At 28.7% G+C, this 18,677-nt stretch overlaps 2 protein-coding genes across 3 annotated transcripts; both read right to left on the bottom strand.

Moving 5' to 3' along the window:
* Positions 1–1,281: 1,281 nt before the first annotated feature.
* Positions 1,282–3,777, bottom strand: LOC108467214 (actin-depolymerizing factor 2-like). 2 transcript variants are annotated; one of them, XM_017767795.2, is made up of 3 exons: positions 3,526–3,777; positions 1,829–2,094; positions 1,282–1,750 (listed from the first exon to the last, which is right to left on the bottom strand). In XM_017767795.2, exons 1-3 carry the CDS (start codon positions 3,526–3,528, stop codon positions 1,600–1,602), a joined length of 420 nt encoding a protein of 139 aa, XP_017623284.1. In that variant the 5' UTR covers positions 3,529–3,777; the 3' UTR covers positions 1,282–1,599. The 2 variants fall into 2 exon arrangements, with proteins under 2 accessions (XP_017623284.1, XP_017623283.1); XM_017767794.2 differs by lacking the exon at positions 3,526–3,777 and having other exon boundaries at positions 1,829–2,175.
* A 1,117-nt stretch (positions 3,778–4,894) lies between these two features.
* LOC108467285 (actin-depolymerizing factor 2-like) lies at positions 4,895–7,406 on the bottom strand. The gene is made up of 3 exons (XM_017767885.2): positions 7,225–7,406; positions 5,546–5,811; positions 4,895–5,467 (listed from the first exon to the last, which is right to left on the bottom strand). The coding sequence occupies exons 1-3, from the start codon at positions 7,225–7,227 to the stop codon at positions 5,317–5,319; spliced, it is 420 nt and encodes a 139-aa protein (XP_017623374.1). The 5' UTR covers positions 7,228–7,406; the 3' UTR covers positions 4,895–5,316.
* Positions 7,407–18,677: the final 11,271 nt, after the last annotated feature.

Genomic DNA, 18,677 nt, shown 5'->3' with positions numbered 1-18,677 from the left:
TAAAACAACTAAAACATGACGATCTTCTTTTTTCAGCTTGTTTGGGAACTCGGAAAATAGATGAGAAAATGTATTGAACAAAATTGTCCATTTCTCAATTAAAGGCAAACAAATTCATAAAATACAAATTCATCAATTTTATCTTAGCAAGGCTGCCCATTTCTCAATTAATTCATAAAACTTTATAAATTTTATTATCTCGTATCATGCAAATAATAATGTTTTTTATATCTCTATTCCAAATAATAATGTTCTTTCTTTCTCTTTTTGCTTTTATGTCTTTTCCATCGTTCTCCTCCCAGCACCATCACCGTTCAAGCCCCGACCCACCGCTGATAAAAGAAACCCAGAAAAGTGTCCACCATTTTGTTTGACGTTCAAAACACATTTTCCCCTTTAGCTTAATTTTCCTCCTCAAACCAAGATAAACTCTCTCCCTTGAAGCCATAGAGCTGCATCGCCGCTCGTTAGGGTCTACATCCAATGTCCTTTCACCTTGATTTCAACGACGAAGCGCTTCTCTCTTGCTCCTCTCTCTTTTTTCCCTGAAACTCGACTGCTGGGAAGTGCTATCTTAAAAACCAAAAATGGGTTTTTTCACCTATTTACTTTGACTTGCTCGTTCTCTTTCTCCTTACTCATCTATTGGTTTTTTAGGTACTCTTTTGAATTAGGTGAGGGTATGTATCATTGGGCAGCCAACGACGATGAAGTTCAGTATAAAAAGCAACTAAGAGGAAAAGAGAAAAGAGAGAGTTTCGATCATCAAAGAAGACCGTATAAAAACCAGTAGGGGCGTGGATAACGATGGTGGCATCAGTTAGATCCAAAAAACTTGAGATACCAAATAGACATAGGTTTTTTTTTTTTTTTTTTAAAAGTAACTCCTTTGAAAAAAAAAATTAAACAAAGAACCAACCGAACAATCGACAAAACAATCAAACAAGTCAAAAGCAAGAGAAATTAGTTGAGAGAAGATGATAAAGCATCATTATCAAACATTCAAAGTTGGCATCCAAATCCAATACTTAGCCCATCACTCAAAAAAACAACAGGCAAAAAGTAGCTAACACTTAACAATCACTCTCACACTTCAAGACCAAGTCTCTTCACCAACAAATATCAACCAGCAAAAATATCTCGTACAAATAAATTTGCGATCAAATCCAGTGTAATAAATAATACCAAAAAAAAAAAAAAATTCAGTGACTCGTAAGCCATGAAAGCATACCCTTTTTAACACTCTGAAAGAAAACAAACAAGGGTCAATATTCAATGAAATTAAACCGAAAAAAAAATGAACTTGAAAATGAACTAAATGTGTTGTCTAACCCTCACAAACAGTTGCATATTAGCGCTGAAGGAGATAAAAGACTACAGAAAGGCACTCAAAGCATAGGTACTATAGATAACAAATCACATATACCCGAAACTACGGGTTTATCATCATCGAGACTGATAAAAGTCTTTATGGAAAAACTTGGAAATCCGTAATTGTCCAAGTTTTGCCATTTCGAAACCTATAAACATTTCACTTAAGTAAAAGACATACTGGAAGGAAGGAAGCTTCCCCGTTGCAAAAGCCTAAAAGAACTGTATTCAGTTAGCACGGCTTTTGAAGACATCGAGACCCATCTCGGTTGGATCTGTTGCTTGCAATTCCACTTGGATTCCATCCAGTTCTCGCTTGAATCTGTCTTTGGAGCTAGCGTATATCATTTTGCTCCTGATCCTTGATGTATCGGGAGACCTTCATAGGACAACAACAATATATAGTAAGTAATAAAAGGAAACAATGGAACACCACGATTAAGAAACTTTGCAGTACCATGCAATGAAAAAGATTCTGCTCTTTGGGACGTTCTCGGCCGTTAGAAAATCAAAATCGTACACAGCATAACGACATTCATCAGCGGGAAGACATTTAGTAAAATCCTCATAGCTCTCGGTTGGCTCACCAAGCTTCTCCACAATAACTTGCTTCTGCTTCTCCTCGATTTTGAAAACAATAAAGCGGTGGGTTCTTTTTGCCTTAAGTTCCAAGAACTTCAACTTGCAATCATCATGCACAGCCATTCCCGATGCAGCATTGGCCTGGGATATAAAATAATACCACATAAGAAAACAAATATCAAAAGCAGTCCCAATGTTTAATAACATCAATAGCACACAAAGGAACGATAAATGAAGAAAAAAAATCAACTATTCCAATACTCTATATCTCCATGATTTGATCCTAACAAAATGAACAATAAATAAAGAAAACAAAAGCCGCACTTAAATACCCTTTAAACTAGATTCTAGCTTGATCTCTTTCAATGGCCCCCTATGCTGGTATAACATCATGTGTCAGCATCTTTAGGATGAAGCAGAGCTCATCTTACATTGCCTTTAGAACATCCTAAATCAGCTAGTTGAGCTTCACAATGGGGTGTGTTTATTGCTTACGATCATAAAATCATTATATTATGTTTGGATATATAAAATAAGATTTTCTTTGGCTTCAGTAAATATAAGAAAATAATAATAACAACAAAAATACAAGGATCCAAAGTACAAGCGCAGACAGATTGAGATTAATATATTAAACAAGTTAAAAAAAAAAAAGTCAGTGTCAAAGAAAAACAGCTAAAAATAGAGTATTCATAAAATAGAAACCGATACGTATTTAGATTAACAGCAAATTCAGTAGAATCAAGCAGCTAAATAGACTAGAGGCTAGAACAGTAATGATTCCATTTTCAGCACAAATTAGTACATATAATTTCATAGAAATAAAATCAAATCATTAACTACACATTTAAAATCCTAAGATCCAGACACTCAAAAATTTCCGGGGATTTTCAAGCATCGATGCAGAGATCAATTAAACGATCAAACACAAAATTAAAAAAGAAAAATCAACAAAAAAAACAAGAGGATCTAGTTGGATTACTAAGAATTTACACAAAGATACCAGAGATATGATTTAATTCTAGGATAAACTATTAATTTAAAACTACAAAAAAAATCAACAGGAAAAGAGCCGATCCGGTCGAATTGCTAAGAAGTTACACAAAAAACCAGAGATATATGATTTAATTCTAGGATACACTATTAATTTAAAACGACAAAAAAAAAATCAACAAGAAAAGAGACGATCCAGTCGAATTGCTAAGAAATTAGACAAAAATACCAGAACTACGATTCAATTAAAGGATAAACTATTAATTTTAAACTTAAAAGTAAGGATCCAGTCGGATTACTAAGAAATCACTCAAAAATATCAGAAAATCGACTAAATTCAAGAATAAACGAAAAAAAAAAGATCCAATCGGATTGCTAAGAAATTACACTAAAAATCAGAAATAGGATTAAATTCCAGCTTAAACTATTAATTTAAAACTTAAAAATCAACAAAAAGAAAAAGACGATCCAGTCGGATTGCTAAGAAATTACACAAAAATATCAGAAATACAATCTAATTCAAGGATAAACTATTAATTTTAAACTTTTTTTAAAAAAAAAAGGCAGCTGAAACATTACCATCTTTTTGGAGCTTTTTTGAAAACGGGGATAAGGATCGAGATCGACGGCGGTGGAAAAGGAGATGAGAAAATATAGAGAGAAAAAAAGGAAAGCTCTTCCGATGACGAGGGTTGAAAAACGGTGGGGAGGGACAAAGGTCCTTTTATTTCGGTGAAAACTTGCCCCAGTTGAGTTGAGAATTGATAGGGTGTTTGTATTTGTACATTAGGTTATCGTACGAAACATTTCTTCACCTAATCTTGTGTTGCCACGTCGTGTTCGGTTCTAGAGGGCACAGCTTTTGGTGTCGTGGTCATGATTAAGCCGCGCTGTATTTTATGGACTCGGCTAATAGATAACTTCACTCGTTGGCGGCTTCGTTTGACTCGGCTGAATTTTACAAATTCTAGTTTTTTAATCTAATTTTAACTTTTTTAAAGGGTTAATATAGTTTTGACCCATGAACTTTGGTAAATAAATTCATTTCGGACCAAAATTTTCAGAAAATGTCAATGTTCGATGATTTGGTATGGTAATTTATATTACATTATCACTTTTTAAGTTAGATCTAATGAAGTGACATACTATCAAAGTGCAGATCATCGAACTTTTATATTTTCTAAAAATTTATGAATTAAAATAGACTTAATTTTTAAGCTTAAGTACTAAAGTAGACTTAATTGCGAAATTCATAAATAATTTAATTAATTTTACATTGAATTGATGTTACAAATTAACTCGATATCAACTCATAAATAATTTAATCATTTTTAAAATTTTAATATCCTATTTAATATGATATTAATGATTTCTAATTACAGTTAAACATTTTGACATGACAACGGAATGTTATATTGTGATGAGCCTAGCCGGGAAAGCAAGCGAAGCCAATTAGTTAAGAACATGATAAAGCATCATTATTAACATTCAAAGTTGGCATCCAAATCCAATACTTAGATTAAAAAATTCATTATAATTATTAAATTATTCAAAATAATTTATTTGACACATTAGGATATACAATTTTTTTTTCAAATTTATTTAAAATTTTATTCACAAATTCATTACAAAATATTTTATAAATCTGTTAAATTTTAATTTATAAATTCGTTACATCCAAAAATATTTTATAAAATAAATTAAACTAAAACAAAAACAAAAAGAGTTCATTTTCAATTGGTACTAACAATGAAAATAAAAATGTCGTACAAAGAGCAATTTTAACAACTCTTTGAATAATCTGATGATAATTTTATAACTTAAATAAAAATTTTAAATAATTTAATGATATATTTTAACTTTTGAAGCTAAATGAACAAAACAAAACATAAACAAGTCTGAATCAAGCAAAAAAATATCAACCAGCAAAAGATATTGTACAAATAAATTTGCAATCGAATCCAGTGTCATAAATAATGGCAAAAAGAATCAGTGACTGGAAAGACATAAAAGCATGCCCTTTTTAACACACTGAAACAAATAAACAAGGGTCAATATTCAAAGAAAATTAAAGAAAAAAAAAACTTGAAAACGAACTAATGTGTTGTCTAACCCTCACAAACAGTTGCATTTAGCGTTGAAAGAGATTAAGACTACACAAAGGCACTCAATACATAGGTTCTATAGATAACAAATCACATATACCCGAAACTACGGGTTTATCATCATCGAGACTGATAAAAGTCTTATGGCATAACTCCGGAAATCCCGAGTTTGCCGTTTCGAAACCTATAAACATTTCACTTAAGTAAAGACATACTGTAGGAAGGAAGGAAGCTTCCCGGTTGCAAATGCCTAAAAGAACCGTATTCAGTTAGCACGGCTTTTGAACACATCGAGACCCATCTCAGTTGGATCTGTTGCTTGCAATTCCACCTGAATTCCATCCAGTTCTCGCTTGAATCTATCTTTGGAGCTGGCGTAAATCATCTTGCTCCTGATCCTTGACGTGTCGGGAGACCTTCAAAGGACGACAACAACATATAGTAAGTAATAAAAGGAAACAATGGAACACCACGATTAAGAAACTTTGCAGTACCATGCTATGAAAAAGATTCTGCTCTTTGGTACGTTCTCGGCCGTTAGAAAATCAAAATCGTACACAGCATATCGACATTCATCAGCGGGGAGACATTTAGTAAAATCCTCATAGCTTTCGGTTGGTTCACCAAGCTTCTCCACAATAACTTGCTTTTGCTTCTCCTCGATTTTGAAAACAATGAAGCGGTGGGTTCTTTTTGCCTTGAGCTCCAAGAACTTCAACTTGCAATCATCATGCACAGCCATTCCCGATGCAGCGTTGGCCTGGGAGTATAAAATCATCAAATGAGAAAACAAATATCCACAGCAACCCCGATGTTTAATAACATCAATAGCACACAAATACAACATTATCAATTATAGTAGAAACGGCCAAAATGAAGGGGAAAAAATCAACTATTCCAATACTCTATATCTCCATGATTTGACCCTAACAAATTGAACAATAAATAAACGAAACAAAGCCGCACTTAAATACCCTTCACACTAGCTTCTAACTTGATCTCTTTCAGCTGCCCCTTATCTTCGTATGAGGTCACTTGTCAACAACATCTTAGGATAAATCAACTGGTTGTGGTTCGCAATGGGGCGACAATGTTTATTGTTTATGATCAGAAAATCATAATATTATGTTTGGATAGATAAAATAAGATTATTTTTTGGCTTCAGTAAAAGTTAAAAAAAAAAAAAAAAGCAAAAATACATGGATCCAAATAACAAGGGCAGACAGGTTAAGATCAATGTATTAAACAAGTGTGAGAGGTCAGTGTCAAAGAAAAACAGTTAAAAATAGAGTATTCATAAAATAGAAATTGACGCTATTAGATTAACAGCAAATTCAGTAGAATCAAGTAGCTAAAGAAACTAGAAACTAGATCATTGATGATTCCATTTTCAGCAGAAATTAGGTACATCTAATTTCATAGAAATAAAAACCAAATCATAAAAATTCCAAATAACCGAATCATTAACTGCAGATTTAAAGTTCTAAGATCTAGACACTTAAAAAAACAGTGATTGCATAAGAAAAAAAATCTGATTGCTAAAAAAATACTAGAAATACGATTAAATTCAAGAATAAACTATTAATTTAAAACTTTAAAATCACAACAGAAAAAAGTAAGGATCCAGTCCGATTGCTAAGAAATTACACAAAAATATTAGAAATACATTTTAATTCAAGAATAAACTATTAATTCAAAACTTGAAAGATCAACAAAAGAAAAGACGATCCAGTCGCATTTCTTAGAAATTCCACAAATATATTTAAAAATACGATTAAATTCAAGGATAAACTATTAATTTTAAACTTAAAAAAATCAACAAAAAAAGGAAGATCCAGTCTGGTTTTTATTTGTTCAATGACGATCCAGTCGAGTTGCTAAGAACTTACACAAAAATGTCAAAAATACGCGATTAAATTCAAGAATAACCTACTAATTTAAAACTTAAAAAATCAACAAAAAAAAAGCAAGGATCCAATCGGATTACTAAGAAATTACACAAAAATACCAGGAATACGAGTAAATTCAAGAACAAACTATCAATTTAAAACTTAAAAAAGACGATCCAGTCGGATTGCAAAAAAATTACACAAAAATATCAGAAATACGATTTAATTCAAGAACAAAACTATTACTTTTAAACTACAAACAAAAAAGGCAGCTGAAACATTACCATCTTTTTCGAGCTTGTTTGAAAACGAGGATAAGGATCGAGATCGACGGCTGTGGAAAAGGAGAGAAAAAAAAAAAAAAAGGAAGCTCTTCCGATGACGAGTGTTGAAAAATGGTGGGGAGGAGCAAAGGTCCTTTTATTTCGGTGAAAACTTGCCCCAGTTGAGTTGAGAATTAATATGGTGTTTGTATTTGTACATTAAGTTGTCGTACGAAACATTCCTTCGTCTAACCATGTGCTGCCACGTCATGTCCGGTTCATAGAGATAGAGGGCACGTTTGTGTTCGGGTTTTGTGTCGTGGTCATGATTAAGCCGCGCTGTATTTTATGGACTTGGCTAATAGACAGCTTCACTTGTTGGCGGCTTTGTTTGACTCGGCTGAATTTTACAAATTCTACTATTATCTTTTTTTTTTAACAATCTTAATATAGGTTCAATAATATCTACTCTCTTTTTCGAACTCAAGTCTTACTACATTAGCAACAGCATATGTTGATTAAGTTAAGGCTTAATCGGTCATCTAATTTGCACTTTTAAATCAGTAAGAAATATATTTTACAATGTAAAATATAATAAGCAAATATTAAATAAAATGTTATAATCTATTTTAAAAGTGTCATAAATGCTTTCATAATAGGAATCAATTTGCATGTTACCCATTCTACTTTAGAAAAATACTAAATTAGTCCTTATACCTTAGATCAAACAGCAAACGGCTCCTTCTATTAAAAATTTTATCCATTTCTGTTGTTAAAAATTTGTCCTTATAGGTCAAAATGACATACACGTGGCATCCCACATGTTTAAATAATTATAGTGCATTTAATCTATTTTTTTATTTTAATATTGTACATGTTTCATGTGTTATTACGATTGATTAAGTTTCAAATCATACATTTAACTATTTATTATATGTTATTTTTAAACTCACATTTATATTCTAAATTCATAATTTTCACGAGTATACACGTTTGATAGAATTTCTAATTCTATTATTAAATAATTTTGTTGTTGGTATTATTTAACTTGTTTTATATTATATGTTATTCATATTTAACTACGCTTAAAACCTCTAATTGATCCTTAAAACCTCTAATTAAGTTATAATCACAAGTCATTGCGAAATAATTAAGAAATAATTAAAAGTTATTTTTAGAAAATAAATTATATTATTATGAGATTTTTATATTAATAAAAATTCACACATACGTTATAGTTTTTAAAAGGGTTAAATTATTATTTGGGACTTGAACTTTAGGGTTGTCAAGAAAATATCGGGACTAACCTAAAAAATAGTTTAGACCTCAATGTAATGTAAGAATAATTATTAAGTTCAATAACTAATTTAGACTCGAAAAAATTTATGGCCCAATGTGGGCAATGATGATTGCAAAAGCGGCAAGCAAACCTGCAAAAAATGAAATATTGCATACCAATCTCTTTAAAATTATTAAATTATAAATTTATATATAATAAAATTACAACTTTTACCAAAATAAAATTATAAAATTAATATATGATGAAATTATAATTTAAATTTTCAAAAATTTATAATTAAATTTCAAATTCTCCTAAAATATTTCTTAAATTCACACCTAAATGTGAAAGTAATTATGGAATTGAAACTCTAAAAAATAGTTTAATCTTTTTAAAACATTAAATTTATCATTTTAATCAAAACTTCATTTGATTCTCGTATCAATATTTAATTAATATATTTTTACTTGGACGTGTCATAATATATTATTTTTTATAATATGTTATTATCATATTTGTTCGTTTTGATGCAATGTTTAAAATTATTCATAGTCCCTCCCCAACCCTTAAATAAGAGGAGAATGTGTTTTAACTCGAACCCACGTTCTCCTGCAGAGGTAGATACAAAGGGGGCTGGTAGAGGTCCTGACCCCCCTAAAATGAAAAATTTCTATTTAGAACCTTGAAATTTGTTTAAAATTTTAAATTAGTAAATGTAAAATTATACTTTAACCCTCTCTAAAATTATAAAAATTCAATTTAATCATTTAAAAATTATAAATATATAAACTATAAAAAAATTAAAATTTCATTCAGCTTCACGAAAAATCTGTTCTGACTTCACCCTTGTTCTTTAGTACTGACAATAATATCGATACCAATAAAATTAAGACTCAATCCACGTATTATTTTTTATAATTTGGAGAAGATAACGATGTGTTATAATTTGAAAAGTATGTCGGGGGAATGGTTGAGCCAAGCCGGGGGTAAGGCTCGGCTATGTTAATAGAAATGAAGTGGAAAGCATGACCAAACACCTGGAATGGGTCCACAGGCATTAAAAGATTCGCCACCCTCCACCTCCCCTTTCTCTGCGTCCATCTAACGCTACCCTTCCTTTTTCTTGTTTTTTTTTTTTTTTCTTCTATTTTTCATAATTGGACCCCCAGCACAGCTGCCCAACCACCTTTTCTTTCTTTTAAAAACTATATTTGATTAGATTTTTATTTCTTGAATTTTTGTTGGGTTTTAATTTCAACTAGAATTTTCAATGGATTCTTTTATTTAAAATATTCTACAACAATACGGATTAAATATTAGTTCGATTGATATAGGTATTATTATTTATATAATAAGACGTAGATTTGAGTGTACTAAATCGCATTTTATTTATGGGTTAGGAGGGACTATGCCTAATTCTAAGCATGGTATAAAAAATAGATATAATCGTAACCTATAACGATATTTTAAAAAAATATTCTACAACAATATCTAAAATATGATTTTTTATGAAAATACGTGTTAATATTTAAATTTAACCTTAAATCTTTTGAAAATGAATTACCATAAAAAAGAATAAAATGTTAAATTTTAAACATAATGACTCTTATAGCAATCAACATGCACTTCATATTAATTTTAAATTTTTTCAACTTTTACAATTTCTTTTTATGTTTTTATTATTTTTTATAATTTTAAATTATTTGTTGATCATATGAGACAAATAATACCATGTCAAAATGGAGTGCATGTGAATTATCACACATATTGTCATATCGGCATCGTTAAAAAATTAAATGTTTTAGTGAATATTTTATTAAAGAAAAATTTTTGACTCTTTTATGAATGTTATGGGCAAATTTAGCTAAAAATAAGCCAATTTGATATAGAAAATATAAACATTGAAGGCTAAATTTATCATTATGCATTTTTGTTTTATAAAACTCGTAATGAATGTGTAATCCAATCATTTGTTGTTGATTATATGATATTGTTATGATCTTTATGTTGGAAAAATATGGACATCACATATATAATAATAATTACGTGTTATTATTTACTATTATAAAAATGTTAGTCTAAATTAAAATGATCTGATTTGGTTAAAGCTTATTAAGCTTCAATTATTAAATAAAGTATGGGCCAAATATATGTAGATTTTAGTGTAACAAGTCACATTAATGTGTCTACGCAAAATTGTTCATAACTATAGAAAACCTAACGATGGTGAAAGATACATCTATATAGGTAACAGTAATTCGGTACAGGTTGAAGCAATAGGGACTTTTAGATTATTATTATTATTATTATTATTATTATTATTAATGACTGAATTTTATTTGGATTTGAATGAGATTTTTGTTGTACTGTCTTTTAGACATAACTTGATTTCCATTTTAGCATTAGACAAATTCAATTTTTTTTTTGTTTATTTGGAAATGGAAATTTTAGTCTCGTTCATAATTCAAGTTTGATTGGTTCTGGTTCTTTTTAAGGTTATGATAATCTATATTTACTTTATACTATTTCATGTTGGTAATTGGTTTAATTGTCATTTTGGACATTTGGCTAATTGCAATCTAAGTTTTAAAGTATTTGACCAATTAAAAACCTATAACAATAAGACTTTTACAATTTAGTCCTTATACCTAAATTAAACAATTAATAAACAAAATTGATGGGTCAAACTTTAATATTCTTTTATACCATCTCAGTAAATATTTATATATAATATTTACAAACTCGATTTACAAAGATGGGGTTCCGAAATCGCATTTTTCGACACCACTAAATCGAGCTATTACATTTTTAGATCACATTGCATGTAATTTCTATGCTACACATCCATACTTGATCTATGTCATTTGGTTGTGTTAATATACCCAATAAAGGATGGATTTAGTCATGATATATGTAATGAAAGTCGCATTGGTTCCATGTTGACATAATTAATGGACGAGATTTTTTGGAATACCTTTTGGATATGATAGCAAAGTTTTGAAGTCATAAGGTTATATAATGACATCTAATTATAGGGTAATTAGTGTATATATATATCTGTGTGTGTGGTTCAAGTGGGAGATTGTTGAAAAATATGGACACCGCATATATATAATAAGAATAATTACATGTTATTATTTACTATCATAAAAGGTTAACCCAAATTAAAAATGATCTAATTTAGTTAAGGCTTATTGAGCTTCCGTTATTAAATAAAATATGAGCCAAATATGTGTATATACCCTAATAACTATTTTCTAACTGATAACGGGCTAATTAGAAATTAAGATTCATGTGCAAAAATTATATATTAGGATTATGATCCCCAAATTACATATATGTAACTTTTCTAACATCCCATCTCGAGAAAAGAGAGAGCCACATTCTCTAAATTATTTGTGTGTTAATTTGGAAGATCAAAATAACAAGACTCGAAGATTTTAAGATATCGATAAATTCAAGTACATTTCTGCAACTAACTTTGTTTTTGATGATCTTATATAAGACTCCCGCGAATCTTATACATAATTCTAAGTTTAACGTGATATAACATGACCTCGATACTCATGCCTCTTCACCTTCATACGTAATCCTAAGCCCCAAAAATTTTATTCTAAGAAATTCTTCAAAAATCCTTTTATCTAAAAATCTACAAACCCAAAATCTATTATTGTGTAAGATGTTATATAAAAACATGTTATATCAAAGCTAAAATAACCAACCAAATCAATAAAATTGGATTCAAATAATTAATTATATGTATTTGAGGATTAAATTGATAGAATTTATAAATATAAAGGGTTAAATTTATTCAGTTATTTAAAATTAGGATCAAATTAATAAAATATGTATGTATTGAGGACTGAATGTGTTATTATACCAATTAAAAAGATCACACCATCATTCTCGTTAATTATTTAACAGAGAGTGACAAAAATAAAAACAATCTAAAACATTAATGAAAAAATTGAAATCAAGCTAATAGTCAGATGACTAATGGTATAATTTACCCTTAATTTTTTTTCTCAAAATATCAATTGAGCCCAATAACTAATGTTCCTCATTTTGCCGGCCCATAAAGAGATAGATGCAAGCCACAAGTTTTAAAGCTGCTCCATACTCAGGGTAAGAATCGAACCTTCAACCATTGGTTAAAGCAAGAAAAACTCTTACTATCTCATCTAATTCTCGTGATTTAAAATTTTTAAATACTACATTTTTTTTCAAAACCCAAATTTACCCAACCGTTATATAAAATACAAAAAAGGCAAGTAATTAATTACAATAAGTTTTTTTAAATTTAATTACAATAAAATTGGAACAAATTATCATAAATTTCATGCCATATATAATATGCAAAAAACAATATATTATAATTCAGAAATAAAGTTGCTATGACTTGTCACCTTTATTTACCTTATTTATTTTAGTAAATCCTAGTTGTCCATTAATTTTTATTTTTCTTAATATGGTATGTAATTATTACTATGTAACTTCAAAACATTATTTATTTATAAATGAGATTTTTATAATTCAACTAATAATTACATACCATGTTAAGAAATATAAATATTTGAGAAATTATTGAGTAATTTTTAAAATTTGTGGCCAACATTTACTCTCTTAATAGGCCTATAGAATGCGGAAGATTAGTTAATGTGCTCGCTCGATAAATACTTTGAGAAATGATAATATAAATTTTTAATATTCACACAGCTTAAAATTGTAATTATTTTATCAAAAGTGAAGTTTTTGTATATTTAATATTTAAGCATATTATTACCAAAATTTATTCATGGATTATATACACAAATATGAAAAAATTGGGAAATTAGGTGGATTTATTCACCCAAAATAATTTTTTTTTTATAGAAGAGTGAGTTAAATTTGAATATACATATTCTTTTATTTGATCCGGGTTAAATTAAAATTGTCGGAACGTTGTATGACACGATCGATCCACTCGATCGGCGTATCTTATTAAAAGAAAATATAGGTGAATAAAATTGTATATGAATCGATGGAGTTAAATTTGAATACAAATAATTTATTTATTTAATCCAATTTAAAACAAATTTGTCGGCATGTTAGATGGCATGATTAATCCAATTGAACGATGTATCTATTAAAATATAGACAAAATAGGGGAAAAAAGAAGAGAAAATTTAGGTGAACAAAATGATTTTAAATAAAATTGTTTATGAATCCATCAAATTAAATTTGAGTCTTGAATTAATTCAAATGGAATATGTTGAGCCAAATGATTAATCGAATTTATAACTGTATCCATGGATCGATCGAATTAATAACGTCTAAATGACTTTTTATTTAATCTAATTTTCCGAATCATATGCTCGTACCTAACTAAAATGTACCCAGAAAAAAGTAAACAATTTGATTTGAAAAAATTGCGGATCGAATTAAATTTAAGTCTAATTCTTCTTTTTTTTAAAAAAAATCAATTCAAATTGAAATTATCGGAATGGATTATCAACCTAACTTATAGATAAATTGGTTGAATTAAATTCGAGTCGAGTATATATATTTATTACATGTACTAAACTTAAAAATTAAGACAAAACAACGAGGGGCAAAGATCAATCTTTGAATAATTGAAAATTTTATTGATAATTATTTAAGGATTTTATTATCATAACAAAGGGCAAACTTCATTTTCTTTTATGCATGAAAGCTTAAACATAACATAAACCAAACAATCAAACAACACTACTTCAAGCTTTAGCATTTTTGGTTTTCTCGTCATCTTTGGTCTCCACCGCCACATTTTTGGTCGCCCCAACTGGTGTCGAAGCTGCAGGCGGAGGAGGAGTTGGGACACAGGCCACCTTAGATGGTGGTGCTTGGGTGGAAGGTGAGGAGTTGTTAATCTCCGTTGCATTGTAGGATTCGAAAGCCAAGTTATTGTCCAAAGACCCAAAAACAAACTGTGAGGGCTTCCTTTGGTGACGATTGCGTCTTGCAGACATCTTGAGAGGAAAGACAAGAAAAGAAGAAAAAGCAAAGGAGATTTTGATATTTTCTTGCAATACATAACACAAATGTAAAACAACTCCATTGGTATTTATAGACAAATTAACCAAGGTGGCGGGAGGGGTAGGTAGGGGCCCTAGCTCTTAAATTTGAAAAATTACATGTTTTACCCTTTGAAATGTACAAAATTACAAATTAATAATACAAAATTACACTTTTAACCCTAAAAAATAAATCTTCTTAGATTATAACATGGACATGAAGACAAATTAGTTATACCAAAAACAATACACCAAATATGAGTTTTATTCATTTGAGAGTAAAAACAAAATTGTAATTATAAAGATACCATATAAAGTTAAGTGGTTTTCTATTATAAATTAAAGTTTATAATATTTTTAGGATAAATTTCAAAACTATACATGAACTATGGTTTAATGTATAATTGTATACACGAACTTTGATTTTGTGCAATTTTATACATAAAATTTCGATTTAATCCAATTCTTGTAAATTATTAACACAATTATTGATATAACATCATTTTATGTTAATACTTATATTTGTCCAATATAAAATAAATTGATGTATTTATTTCTTTAAATGTGTATGATTAAATCAAAATTAAAGTTTTAAGTATACATTTGAACCACAACTAGAGTTTCACGATATAATTGCATCAAATTATAATTCATGTATACGATTACACATTAAATCAAAGTTAATGTATAATTTCAAAATTTATCACTATTTTTACTAGATATTTGATGAAAAAAGGTTTTAATCTTCATGCTTAGTGTGTGCATTTATCATTATTATTAATGGTTTTTGGTTTAACGGTCCATTTTTTAGAAGAGATAATTACCTCGTTCTAAATTAGTCTCTAAATTTTAAATATTTTAATTACATCTTTAAACTGTTGAAGTTATATCGATAAAATATTTTCATTATTAAAATTGTTAATTTAATCATTAAATGATATGTAAAATTGTATGTGACATAATTTAAAATAAAATTTTTAACGAAAAGTAAAATGTTGTATGCGTAACTTTTAAAATTAGAAACTAAAAATAATATTGGCATTGACATTATTTTCAATGCAGGAGGACGTAATTCTAAGCATTGTGTCAAAAAGAGCATATATGAATTAGAAAATATAATGAGATTATTAAAAATTGTCACATATAATCGACATCTCATTTAACGATTCTAATAATGAATGACTTTATTTATAACATCAATAGTTTTGGATGTAATTAGAATGTTTTAAAGTTTAAGGGCCAAATTAAAATGAGGGTTACAGCTTTGGAGATATTTGATGCAATTATCTTTTTAGTATTGATAGGAATTAGTTTTTTTTCTATAAAATTAAATAAAAGTATTTACAGATATATCGAATTAAATTCAAGACTAAATATTTTCTATTTAATCTAATTAAATTTGTTAAAATTATCGGATTGAATCATCAACTTAATCTATAAATAAATCTAATAAATCGAACCGAATTCTCAATCCAATTTATTTATTTGATCTGGTTTAAACTAAATTTTTCGACATGTTGGATAGTATGATTAATCCAATCGATCGACACATCTATTAAAATACAGAAAAAATAGGGGAAAAAATTTAAGTCAAAAAAATAATTTAAAAAAAAATTGTTTATGCATCGACCGAATTAAATTTGAGTCTAACTATATTCTTCTGTTTCAAATAAATTCAAATGGAATATATTGAGTCAAATGATTAATCGAATCTATAACGGTATCTAGTATAGATTAACGAAATAATCTAAATAAAACTATTTATGGACCGATCGAGTTAATAATGCCTGAATGACTTTTTACAGTATAATATCTCTTTAATTTCTTTCAATTTCGAAATTAAGCAAATTAGTCCCTCTAAAAAATTGGAGCAATTTAATCCTTGTCATTTTTTAATGTGAGCAATTTTGGACAATTTATCACAGCGTTAATGTCTTTCGTGAATATTGTGTATAATTTTTATTGGTATAATAACAAATTTAGCCCTGGATGTTTACATATTTTGTTAATTTGCTCTTAATTCTTAAAAAATTTAACAAATTTAGCCTCAACATTTACACATTTACAAAAATACTGCGAACTAAATTTGTTAAATAATAACCAAATTGTTAGAATGTGTACATTATCAGAGCTAAATTTGTTATTATACTAGTCAAATATATGTAAATTTGACGACATTAACGTTGTGGTTAATTATCCTTAGTTGCTCACTTTTGAAATTGAAAATGAGAGACTAGAGATTTTAACCGATTTTTTGGGAAGGGCCAATTTGCTCAATACCGAAATTGAGAGAGACTAGAGATGTCTTTTTACCGATTTTTTTATTTAATCTAATATATTTCAATTTAATTTGTTGAATCGAATGCTTATACCGAATTAAATTGTATAAAAAAGCAGACAAATTTATCTAAAAAATATATATGAATAGATCGAATTATCAACCTAACTTATTCATAAATCGGTTGACCTAAATTTGAGTCTAAGTACATATTTGTTATTACATGTACTAAATTAAAAAACTAAGACAAAACAACGAGGGCTTAACATGTAAAAAAGCACGAGAAGTAAACATCAATCTTTGAAAATTTGAAATTTTTATTGATAATAATTTAAGGATTTTATTATCAAAACGGAAGGGTACAAGCTTCGTTTTCTTTGATGCAAGAAAGCTTAAACGTAACATAAACCAAACAAGCAAACACTACTTCTTCAAGCTTTAGTATTTTTGGTTTCCTTGTCGTCTTTGGCCGCCACCACATTTTCAGACACCCCATCAATACATGAGCCACAGGAGGAGTTGGGACGTAGGTCGCTTTGGATGGTGGTGCTTAGGTGATGGTGAAGGTTTGCTAATCTTCATCGCGTTGTAGGGTACAAGAGCCAAGTTGTTATCTAAAAACCCAAAAACAAACTACGAGGGCTTCCTTTAGTGACGATTGGATCTTGGAGGCATCTTGAGAGCAGAAAGAAGAAGAAAAGGAAAAGCAAATGTGATTTTGATATTTTCTTGTAGTATATAACACAAATGTAAAACAACTCCATTGGTATCTATAGGGAAATTAACCATGGTGGCAAGAGGGTATACAGGGCTTTGGTCCCAAAATTGAAAAATTACAATTTTTCTCTTTAAATTGTGTAAAAATATAAATTAGTAATGATAAAATTACACTTTAACTTAAAATATAAAATTTTAATAAAGATATTAGCTAATATAATGGTAAAATTACATTTTTACCCTCCAAAAAAAATTCAGTTTCACCCTTGGAATTTACATATACCAAAATAAGCCACCCACAAATACAAGTTCGTTTTTAATACACGAGAGGGAGTTACATCAACAAGGTGTTTGTATCATTTTGGATTTAATATAGAATTACTTGCGAAATATATCATTATGGGCATGTTTGAAAATCTACAAAAATAATTGGATTTGAGTGTAATTGTTTGTAATTACACGTTTATGACATGTTTGTTTAACCGCTGTATTTTTTAGGTCCCACAGATAGTTAAACTTTTTTCGTATCTTTCATGGACCGTAACAACACCTCAATTTGAAAAATAAATATTGATAATTAAGATTTTTTTATATCCGTCATATCCGTTTTATGATCTATATTCGTGGTTCATAACTGTCACTCCCAACAATGTTGTATCCAAAGTTCAAACTCGTATTATTTTTTTGGGAGTGCAATGTGCTTCATCAGTGCACCCAACACTTGTTAATAGATAATTGTATAGATTTACGGATTGACAATATATCAAATATGACATTTTTGTAAAGGATAGCCATGAACCCAGAAATTGGAGAAAGTGACAATATTCAAATATGTCACATTAGTGTTTTTATTTTATAATTGGAGGAAGGAAAAGAGGTTATTTGAGATTAAACCGAAACTCTTATACCTACAACATAATACTTTTACCACTAAACTTATATGGTAAATAATACACCAAATAATATACCATATAAGGTGAAGTACTTTCCTACTATAATATCTTTTACTACCAAAAAAGGGTCTTGGGTTTAAGGTTCCACCTTGTTAGTATTTTATAGGCATTATTTTAAAATTATTTAACTATTAAATGGTTTTTATTAATAAATAGTTCTATTATTGATTATAATAAAAAAACAATGAATTAATTATTTAGTATGAAAAATCACA

Source organism: Gossypium arboreum, chromosome 2 (assembly GCF_025698485.1).
Source record: "Gossypium arboreum isolate Shixiya-1 chromosome 2, ASM2569848v2, whole genome shotgun sequence".
Taxonomy (NCBI): domain Eukaryota; kingdom Viridiplantae; phylum Streptophyta; class Magnoliopsida; order Malvales; family Malvaceae; genus Gossypium; species Gossypium arboreum.
This window is presented reverse-complemented; position numbering and strand designations above follow the sequence as displayed.